Source organism: Amblyraja radiata, chromosome 17 (assembly GCF_010909765.2).
Source record: "Amblyraja radiata isolate CabotCenter1 chromosome 17, sAmbRad1.1.pri, whole genome shotgun sequence".
Classification (NCBI taxonomy): domain Eukaryota; kingdom Metazoa; phylum Chordata; class Chondrichthyes; order Rajiformes; family Rajidae; genus Amblyraja; species Amblyraja radiata.
In genome coordinates this window covers 7,517,536-7,529,142 of record NC_045972.1, presented here as the reverse complement: position 1 = coordinate 7,529,142, position 11,607 = coordinate 7,517,536, and the positions used below count along the sequence as shown (strand labels likewise).

Here is an 11,607-nt window from a genome sequence, read left to right as displayed (position 1 = left end):
TATTATACTAAAAGAAGTTGCACGTACATCATTCCTTACACAACCCATTTACAATTTCAATTACCAGTGCTCCGATTGTACATATACAAAAATCAAACTGCTGGACAAACTCAGCAGATTGGGCAGCATCTGTGGAAGGAAATGGACAGGTGATGTTTCAGGTCTCAAAACATGGTCTGTTCATCTTTCCACAGATGCTGCCAACCCCACTGAGTTCCTTCCAGCAGTTTATTTTTGTTCAAGGCTCCAGCATTTGTAGTCTCTGTGAGTACTGTACATTTACAAGGTTGTTACCAATAAAAGGGCTGCAAAATGTAATACATTTAAAATCAAATAATAATAGTTGTTGATAATTTGAAATGAAAAGATAAAGCTGGAGTTACTCAGTAAAGGTTGTATCTGTGGGGAGGTAAATAGATGCAACACTTTCAATCACTTTCCCCTTGAAGCTGCCTGACCTGCCAAGTACCTCCAGCATATTGTGTTTGCACTTGAAGAATTTAAGTAGTCTACCAAGTATCAGTTTCAAGATTTATCAATCTAATAAGCAGCTTGCAGATTGGAAACCCTTAGGCATTCAAGTATTTTGAGTTAATTCTTTTTTTTTAAATGGACTGGTTAATACAGGGCAAAGGAGAAAAAAAAGTTAAGTGAAAAAGATGGGAAAGGCAGATTAAAAGAAAATAGTCACAACACTGATTTATTTTCATTTATTTACGAACATAATTTTTGAGGGACAACAGTATCTCTCTTCTCTCTGTACATGCAACTGTAGAAAATAACATTTGTTTTGCAAGAACTCATACAGCTAGTGACAGTACTGCAGCGGCGCACTGCCAAACAATATGTACACGTAACCTAAATTGTACAAAAAAATTACATCGTTACATCACCGATGGCATGTTTGCCACTGCTTTCCTTTAAAAAAAAACATTCTACGCAGTTTACTATTACAAAGAGGAGAGTGTGAACTTAATATTATTTACAGTTATGTACAAGGTCTCATATAGATGCAAGAATATTTACACATCTGAGACTTCACTCCATATACCACAGGTGTCAGAATAAGGAAAAAAAAAGGTTTATCGCCCTTTGCTTCGAGGTGTGCAAAATTTTTGGACTATCATTGTTGGTCACCTTAAAATATTAGTCTGGGTAATTGACACAGTGCTGGGCTTTTTTAAATTTCACAGTACTCTAGTAGTGTTCTTTAAGCTTGGAACCAGGTCCTAACTTTGAGTGGCGAAGTAAAGAATATAATATTCTAATTTTACATTTTTTAAAATATTTCTAAAGCTGTTTATCCATTGTCTATAGGTGATATTAACAACTTTGTGACATTTGCTGGTTTTGAAGGATACATACACATATGGCTCTGCAATCCACACATTTACAAAACTTAAGCTTGCTTATATAAATACAGACAAAAATATTAGTGTTTTGTAATATCACAGAAGATTTATTATTTCTTTCTGTAATGATTCAGTAAATCACAAAAGCGATCATGACATACCACAGAAAGTGGTAACATTAAAACAACCAAAATTCTTTCCACCTTGCTTTTTAATTTTATACCAAACTGACGTCAAACTTCCTGCAACATAAAATAATTAATGCCATTCTTCAGTCTATTACCCACGTTAATGCAACGGCTAGGATTTGACCAATTCACAATAAATCACTGCAAGAGAATGCATGTTTATTTTGTCTTTAAATGTCAAAAATCGTTGTTTTAAATGTGCTCTTGCAACTATAGGCAAGGATATAAATGTGACTTGAAATTTTACTTAAGCTTATATACTGTATTATAAGGGGAATATCTAATAATTATGGGAAAATTAAGGTAATGAATAAAGAAAGTAATACTTCAGCTTAGTCAAATATGATAGTGGTATTTCTCACTTTACCTTTCTTGAATCAAGATAAAATAGTAAAATCCATTTGAATATTGCCTTTTGTAATAGGAAAATGGCAGTACCGTGACAGAGACCCATTGTTTAAAACTGAGTGACCATGACAGGAAATACAAGCTTTTTGCACATCTCTGCAAGGAACAATTTTCCATTCTTTATGAACAGGTATCATTTTAGTGATATAGTAGGGCTCAAACAATTTTCATAATTAGCATAAATTTTTGTATTCTTTGTTACCTTGCATCATTCTCATTCTGTGCCCAACCTTAAATATATTATTGTGATAGTGACATTATACATTCCCTAAAAGCACTGTGACACTGCATGCAATATTCACAGATCAATGGTACAAAAGACTTCAGATTTAAGAATGCCACAAATTGTTAGATGATTCAAAAATGGAATACAGTGCACACCAGTTACTCTAGAGATGGAAGGAGGGAGAGGGGGGGGTGGGACACACACACACACACACACACACACACACACACACACACACACACACACACACACACACACACATACACACACACACACACACACACACACACACACACACACACACACACACACACACACACTCTTCTTTGGAATGTTCAACTGTATAGGGAAACAGGAAGGAATACTAAAGGAGCTATTTCAGGTTTCTGCAATGTAGTGGCTGTTATGTGAATTAATTTGCCAGATTCCTGCAAATTCTGTCAGTTTGCAAGCAAGCAAGCAATAAAATGGTGTTGTTTTTTTTAAAAAGGTGATTTGTAATGGCATGATGCAAAAGTGCTAAATTTTAGGCACTGTGAGCTATTAAATCTTTTACACACACTCAACTCCTCAAAAAGGGAAAGATTATTTGGAAAAAAGGCAAGTAGTGAAGCATACATAAATCTAAACACTGCTAAATTAAACACTGCGGGATTGACCACAATCTGGAATCATTCATCAGGTGCATTTTTCTGGGACTGGTATGGGAATATCTCAAATTATGGAAATGTCACAATCAGACCAATATTTACTGAAGTCCTGCAACCCTCAGTTTAGTTGCACTGCATCTCATGGCTATAAAATATATTTTAATAAATCATCAGTCTATTGAGTATCATTCATCTGTTTGTTAGTATTTAAATATGGATATAATATCTCCACTGTTTGAGCCCTACCTTCAAAGATCCAGTTGACAAAAATGGTATACAATGCACGCAGTTCAACTGCTAACATTACAAAGAAAACATGTGCCTGATTTACAATACATTTACTTTCCAAAAATAGTACAACTAATCAAAATACAGTACAGAACAGGAACCGGACTCTGAAGTTAGTGTAAACAATCAGATTTTTTTGCTGAACTTTTATATTCATTTTTCTATTCAACAATAATTACCCAGATAAAATGTCAACAATTTCCAGGCACCAACTGAAGGACATTCTGCATACGTTGGTTTCTGAAAACTTACCAATGAGCCATCATAGTAATCAGGTAGTTCAAAACACATAATTGTACTATTTTCATAGTAAGAAATAAAATAATGCCCTTGCTAAACCTAAAAAGGTTGGAATTTACAATACCGCAATACCAAAAAGCCAATGTGCACAGCGCTCAATGCAGCTTTCCATTAAAGGATCTTTTGATAGAAATAACCAGATCCCTATTAAGTTACCATAATGTGAGCACCTTTGAGGATTCTGTCTTCTACAAAACTGAATGATTAAACTGCTATGACTTAAAACATTAACAAAACGCCATAGATAATGTTTCAATGTACTACTCTTCACTTTGAATAAACTGAAATAATTGGCCAGTCTTGAAATCTGCAAAATATCAAACAGATTTTTAAAAGAATAAATGCAATTTAAATATGTGAAGGATAATTGGTGTCTTGGTACACTTTTGCAACAGTTCAAAAATAGTCATGAACCCACTGATTATAATGTTAGCCCACCTATTTAAAAACAATTACGATAATTAAAATGCAACTGTAATAAAACAGCCTATAGCTATTGTATAACAGTGCAGTAGCAGCAGTGATGAACTTAATGGAGGACAACATATATCTGATAGTTGCTTTGCTATTTTATACAGTTGTCGAGTACTTATGAGTGAACATTACGCTGTTCTTCAAACTTCTTATTAGATACACATTTTAATTTCCATCGTAAATATTTAGTTTAATTGCAAAAGAGAGCCCACTCAATTGTGGATTCAGTGGGGTCAGAATTTGAGAAGTAGGCCTGGTGATTTTATACAACACAGTATTCTGTGAAATCTTATATTTAGATATTTAATGATTACGTGACTATAGATGAGAGGGTTCAACCTAGCTTGTGCTTCATAGAAACATATTCTTCACTGACCAGCATCTATGGAATTTGCCTCTACTGTTTTAACCATTAAAACACTCCAGCTATTGATCGCTTTTTGTATCAAAGTGCTTTTTTATTTTCATCCTAAACTTGCCTTTTACCTGTTTGTAAGATTAAGATTTACGATCTGGCTGTTATAATTCCATTTAAGAATTCACAGGTATGAAGAATGCAAGATTTTTTTTAGATTTGGATGGGAACAAGTCATTTAACCTGAGTCAGAAGATGAGTGTGTACCCAATGAAAGCCAAAAATCTGAAGAATTTTACTTTGCTGTTTAAAATTGTGCCCCACTTTAATGTTTGAATTCCTGTTGACATCAGTAAATAGAGATATGTATTTGAAGAATGCTTATAGTAATTTACCAAAATAACTGCACACTTGTTCTATTTCTTTTTTTAAATCATGCTTCTTGATGATACAGTTTTGTGTCAATAAAATTTGCAAGGGAAAAAAAGACTATTTGCCATTGTTTTAGAGAGCATTTTAACTAGGACTGGTATTCTGATTTCTCAATTTTTATTCTGTAAATAGCAATAAACAAGTGTAAATGGCCTAAATAGTGACAAATTTACTATTGGGTATGAATACAAACCAAATATTCCACATGTCTCAAAAGGCAGAAGTGGCATTACAATTGCCCAATGCCTACTTTTCACAAGTAAACTAACATGGCATTTGTCCTCAAAGTAATTTGTATACTGAATCAGAATCAGTGCTTCCTTTTAAATTTACTGTGCAGTAGTTTATGTAAACATGAAAAGATTTAGCAAATAAACTACACAGTTGAATAATAAAAAGTTGAAGAAGCTACTCCACACTAACAAATAGGTATAAAATTTTAAGTAACTGAATACATTTTTCTGCAGCCATAACAAAACTTGATTCCACTGCGAAAATGTGACTTTCCAAGGTTAAGCAATAAAACAATGAGCATTTCAAATTATTTGGCCCATTTCCCAAATTGAAATGAAAGTGCCATCTAAAAAAAACTGTACATTTGAGGATTTTTTTACATTTAGCTCTGAAGAATGATATTACAGTACGAGTACTTATTTACAACTGTGCAGTAATGAGTGGCAACATAAATTATCTAAAGGCAGCCATTGCCATCACAGTACACTGGTTAATGTGTATAAAAAACTGTACAGAATTTAAGGGATTCTTTAAAAAACCCATTTAGTATTGGCTCTGTAGTGTCAAGTGGTGCTCTCTACTTGAGAAGCAATGAATGCCCCAAAAACATAAAGGGATGGGTGGGGAAAGAGAAAAGAAAAACACACTCAGTGGCCCTACCAAAATAAAACTGCTTCAGCAGGGTTTGTCTTGAGTTACATGTTTGCAACAGTAACATATTGCAGTAGAGTCTGAGTCTCATGATCACTGTTGTGTTCACAGTTCATGTAAAAGCCATATGGGTATAATAGGCTGGATATTATTTTTTCCTAAAATAAAACGACTTCAAGCTCCAAAATCTTACCAGTTTGTCTTATAATAATTAAGAATGTACTTGAAAGTTCAACTTGTGACCGGATGACCCTGATCAATGAAGTTTGACCACACAATACACATTTGATCACCCAATTCAACTTGTCTGTTAATAAACAGATATATGCAATACTGTTACTCATTTTCCAACAAATCTTTAAAGTGAAGCTAAAATTATTGTTAATGCCAACATACATCACTAAATTGTCATTGCCTTCCTATCGCAAAAAAAAAAAAAAACATGATCAAGGGCATTGTGATGGCAGTTACCAGTTATGCTGAGTCCTACTGTTCTGCACTTCAATGCGGGCATACAACCTTTGGCCTGCAGTTGGTGTGCAGGCTGTAATTGCTTAAGTTTCATTATATCTGAACCACTGACCTGTCATGACATCCTTCTTCCCTGCAGAAGTGATATCTAAAATCTGTGAAAAGTGCAATTATAGTTTCAATGATGCTTCCTCCTCATGAAACAGGGAATCATTAGCAAGCAGCACTTAAGGATTTTAAAGAAAAAAAACCTTAAACTAATGTTCCTTTGGGAAGTATCCCACTTGTGCCACAAACGGTTATCAACCACATGCTATCACCGTCATGCTGGCAGAAGCACAAAGTCATCATTCACATCAACCATTGGCACATAGAAGGAAGGGACCTCAGTGACACACAGGGACTTGTGTCCAGCTGGGTCAAGCTCCTGTACTTTTAGCTGCCATTCCATTCGTTGTACTGCATTTAATGCAGCTGCTTCATGCTGCTGCCGCATTAACAAACAGGTCTGTCAAGGAAAAAAATATTCAAAGTATTAGTAATTAAATATTTTTCAGCAAAAGGAAGTTCATCCCATCTTCTCATTATTTCAAAATAGAATCTCGGCTATAGTAAATTGGATTTGAATTAATCGTTCAATCATAACTGCATTATTTTCCTGGTAAGTTATTTTGTGGTGGACTTTCAACCTCCAAGGAAGTATTTTATTAGCTTGCTTTCAACATATTTTTGTCCAGCTGAATTTCACATGTTTGCTCTGTAAACATGGGAGGTTTCCCCGACGGGTTCCCCAAACAATCAGAATGATCTTTTGGGTCATCTGCAAGGAAACATACCATCAACATTTCACTTGCAATGCTTTTGTATTCCTCCTTTCATCTTTCAGAGAAATACCAAACTTCATTCTGTATGCTTCCCAGTTCATTCTGGAAATGTGAGTGAAGCGAGGATCAAACTTGCCCCCTTCCAAATTAATAATGCCATAGCAATGCTGTCCTCTATGTTCTTTATAAATTGAACACCTTTAAAAATACAACTCTTCCCAAAATCAATGCTGGAAAAAAAAGTTTTTTCAATATTTACCCTCATTTTGGGACGTCAATCACAAATTCTGTATAATATGTATGGTTGCCTTCACTAATGCAAATATATTTCTCATATCAATGTCTTTTGTTTAAAAGTATTTTGTTTAGTAGTCACTAGCTTTCAAGAGCGAGCTTATGACCCACTGATGCAGGGATTGGTTGCAGCACAGTTGTGGAACTGAGTTAGTACATCAGGACATAAAATAACCAATGCATGTGAATCAAATTTTCATTTGTTCAGTTGATTTGATGAATTTATCAAGATCGGACTAGGTGATTAGGGTGGTCCAGATTAAAGGTTGTAATAAAGAATCTGAGATAATAAAGAAATAACCCCCATCACCCATAGAATGCTGAATATTTAAAAAGGATTATCACAAATTAACCATTCTTTATTTATATATTTAACACCACTTAATTTTCTTTATTGTGTTAATTTAAACAGGTATGCATTTAATTTCTCCAATCATCCTAGCTATTGTGCAGAAGTTAGAATTGAGTTTAGAATTCTTAATTCCAAAATGATTATTCTGTACCATCTAATCGACTGGTGTATTAAGAATTTCTAAAGTCAGAGAAACCTACTAGTGTAAATAACATGAGATTTACTCATTGAAGGGAGTAGAAAGTTACATTATATGTTGCATAAATTCAATTTTTCATTTTGCAGTTAATGCTATATTAGCAACCTTAAAATTCAGAGCCTAATAAATAAATGAAACATTTGCAATTGAATGCCAGCATTGTGCACCATACCTTATTCTGATGGTCATTGAGCACAAATCTTAATCAAATCAATTTTCTTTGTTCAACAAGCTAAAGCCCCACGTCAAATCGTAGTGTGCTTAAAATGTTAAATGTTCACAGGACCAGCTGTAGATTTGCGGACTTAAAAAGCATAGAACGGGTTCATTTTTGCATAAATTTTCGCAGATTTTACTGACGGTTTTACATTATAAAGGTAGAAAATACCAAAGGTACATTTGTAGAAATCAGTATTTGAAATCATATGGTCCAACTAATTTTGTAATGTTTTAGTACTTATTTCCAAAAATCATGGTATATTATACAGCACAAAAATAGTTACCTTCATTCGGTCATATTTATCATCAACATCCTGTAGCCATGAAATAAACTGTCGGGCATTAAATCGATCCCTCACTGATGTCTTATTTTCATCCCCCTAGATGAAAGCACCAGAAAAATTACAGAAGCCAGAGAATATTTAGTTCATAAATTAATGATAAAAAATCCAATAGACAATGCTCTGTTAGATACAAAGTGCTGGTGTAACTCAGCGGGTCAGGCAGCATCTCTGGAGAAGATGGATTGGTGATGTTTCGTGTCGAGACCCTTCAGACTGAGATCCTTGTACCTCAATATTCAGTTATACCTAATGATTTAAACTGCCAATTGTTCCAGTAGAAATAAACCATTAAGATCAAAAGTACACTGGTATGGATATAAAGTATTATTTCAGTTTTTGCTCATAATGCAAAATGCTGCACTCAAGTGAGAAGACATATCAATTTATAAAGTGAAATTTCAATAAGTAGAATGTCACAAAAGAGAAATTTAAAAAAGAGTAATAGTCTGTATTTTGTTCACTGACCTGATTTTCTGATGGCATGTTGTACACCTCAGAATCAAGCAACATTGTGCAAGCACTGAATGGCACAGCTTGGTTTGCTATTGTTCTTGCTGCTCGACAATGCACTCGTAGAATTTCTTGTTCACATGAAACTATTAGCTTTTCCTGATAATGAAGGAAAATATTTTTTACCTCAAACTCTTTAACACAACAATTTATCAAATAATCTGGTAATAGCTAACCTAAAGATTCTAGCTGCAAAAATGTGAAGAAAAATTAATTAATACAGTTAACAACAAATGTAACCGAAAATCCTTATTTAATCCCTGGGACTAATTTATTTTTATAGATACTGATTTGTAGATCTCAACGCCTTCAATTAAAGTCGTTAAAACAAATCATTAAACGTTCAACTTCCGTGCAATGGTAAATGCATCACACATGTAGTGTGCTGGCTGTCCAAGGGGAAAGTCATTCGTTGAAGCTCTCAGCACGGTGAGTAAATGTGCACTGAGGCACACAGATAGCAGGAAACATGGAATCATAATTTTGCATTTTATCTTTTCTCTGGACCTCAGTTTTTGATGCTGGTACTATGTATCTGAACAGAATATTAAAAAAACCTCACCTGAATAAACAGATATTTTACATTTAATAAAATGCATTGTTGGTAGGTTGTGGAAAGAGGCCAAATGAATGAATTGTAAACAAAAAAATAACATTGACAATGAAAAATAGCAGGAACACAAAAAGAACACATCTAAAATTATATAATTTCTTCTGTACTTGAACATGCAAAATTGGTAGCGATAGTGCACAAACAAGTAAGTAAGTAAGCAGGTAAGTAAGCAAGTTTATTGGCCAAGTATTCCCAATCAAGGAATTTGCCTTGGTGCTCCAATCACAAGTAACAACATGACATACAGTGACAGAAACACTAAACATTAATAATAATAAGACATTAATGATAAAACACCATTGATCAAGCATGTGAACCAACAAAATACCAGATCAAAGGGAGGCTACAGATTTTTGACTGTTGAGTAGAGCAACTACTCGTGGATAAAAACTGTTTTTATGTATGGCTGTGGCAGCTTTGACAATCTGGAGTCGCCTTCCAGAGGGAAGTGATTCAAAGAGTTTGTGGCCAGGATGAGAGGGGTCAGAGATGATCTTGCCCGCTCGCTTCCTGACCCTTGCAGTGTACAGTTCATCAATGGAGGGAAGGTTGCAGCCAATAATCTTCTCTGCTGATCTCAGAACAACAGAGAATTTTACATTTCAGATACACCATTTTGGTGGTGCAATTGCACATACCATGCTCTCCATAATGTTTTGGACAAAGACCCATCGTTTATTTATTTGCCTCTGTACTCCACAATTTGAGATTTGTAATAGAAAAAAAATCTCACGTGGTTAAAGTGCACATTGTTAGATTTTATTAAAGGCCATTTTTGTACATTTTGGTGTTGCCATGTAGATATTAGAGCAGTGTTTATACATAGTTCCCCCCCATTTCGGGGCACCATAATGTTTGGGACACAGCAATGTCATGTAAATGAAAGTAGTCATGTTTAGTATTTTGGTGCATATCCTGTGCATGCAATGACTGTTTGAAGTCTGCGATTCATGGACATCACCAGTTGCTGGGTGTCTTCTCTGGTGATGCTCTGCCAGGCCTGTATTGCAGCCATCTTTAGCTTATGCTTGTTTTGGGAGCTAGTCCCCTTCAGTTTTCTCTTCAGCATATAAAAGGCATGCTCAATTGGGTTCAGATCGGGTGATTGACGGCCACTCAAGAATTGACCATTTTTTAGCTTTGAAAAACACCTTTGTTGCTTTAATAGTATGGTTGGGATCATTGTCTTGCTGTAGAATGAACTGCAGGCCAATTAGTTTTGAGGCATTTGTTTGAACTCGAGCAGATAGGATGCATCTATACACTTCAGAATTAATTATGCTACTACCATCAGCAGTTGTATCATCAATGAAGATAAGTGAACCAGTGCCTTTGGCAGCCATACATGTCCAGGCCATAACACCCCCACCACCGTGTTTGACAGATGAGGTGGGCCCGTCCCATGCTTTGGATCTTGGGCAGTTCCTTCTCTCCTCCATACTTTGCTCTTGCCATCACTCTGATATAAGTTAATCTCCGTCTCATCTGTCCATGACCTTTTTCCAGAACTTTGGTTGCTCTTTTACGCACTACTTGGCAAACTAACCTGGCCATCCTATTTTTGCAGCTAACCAATGGTTTGCATCTTGCAGTATTATCTCTGTATTTCTGTTCATGAAGTCTTCTGCGGACAGTGGCCATTGACAAATCCACACCAGACTCATGAAGAGTGTTTCTGATCTGTCGGACAGGTGTTTGGGGATTTATCTTTATTATAGAGAGAATTCTTCTGTCATCAGCTGTGGAGGTATTCCTTGGCCTGCCAGTCCCTTTGCGATTAGTAAGCTCACTAAATGATGTTCCAAACAGTTGATTTTGGTAAGCCTAAGGTTTGGCTGATGTCTCTAACAGTTTTAATCTTGTTTCTCAATCTCACAATGGCTTCTTTCATTTTAATTGGCACAACTTTGGTCCTCATGTTGATAAACAGCAATAAAAGTTTCCAAAGATAATGGAAAGACTAGAGGAAAGACTAAGTGCTGAGAGCTCTATTTACACCTGCATTAAGGAGGCATTTAAACACACCTGAGCAATTACAAACACCTGTGAAGCCATGTGTTCCAAACATTATGGTGCCCTGAAATGGGGGGACTATATATAAACACAGCTGTAATTTTCACATGGTGAACCAAAATGCATAAAAATACCTTTTAATTAAATCTGACAATGTGCACTTTAACCACATGTGATTTTTTTCTATTACAAATCTCAAATTGTGTACAG

The 11,607-nt window shown here is 35.2% G+C and overlaps 1 protein-coding gene across 5 annotated transcripts in view; it reads right to left on the bottom strand.

The window, feature by feature from the left end:
* Positions 1-2,659: 2,659 nt before the first annotated feature.
* Positions 2,660-11,607, bottom strand: part of ankrd11 (ankyrin repeat domain 11) — a 166,189-nt gene continuing 157,241 nt past the window's right edge. For all 5 annotated transcript variants that reach the window (XM_033035670.1, XM_033035669.1, XM_033035672.1 and 2 more), the window contains 3 exons: positions 8,727-8,870; positions 8,202-8,297; positions 2,660-6,537 (listed from right to left, as the gene is read on the bottom strand). In XM_033035670.1, the coding sequence (XP_032891561.1) occupies positions 6,352-6,537; positions 8,202-8,297; positions 8,727-8,870 (426 nt within the window). In that variant the 3' untranslated portion in view covers positions 2,660-6,351. The remainder of the gene's footprint in view (positions 6,538-8,201; positions 8,298-8,726; positions 8,871-11,607) is intronic.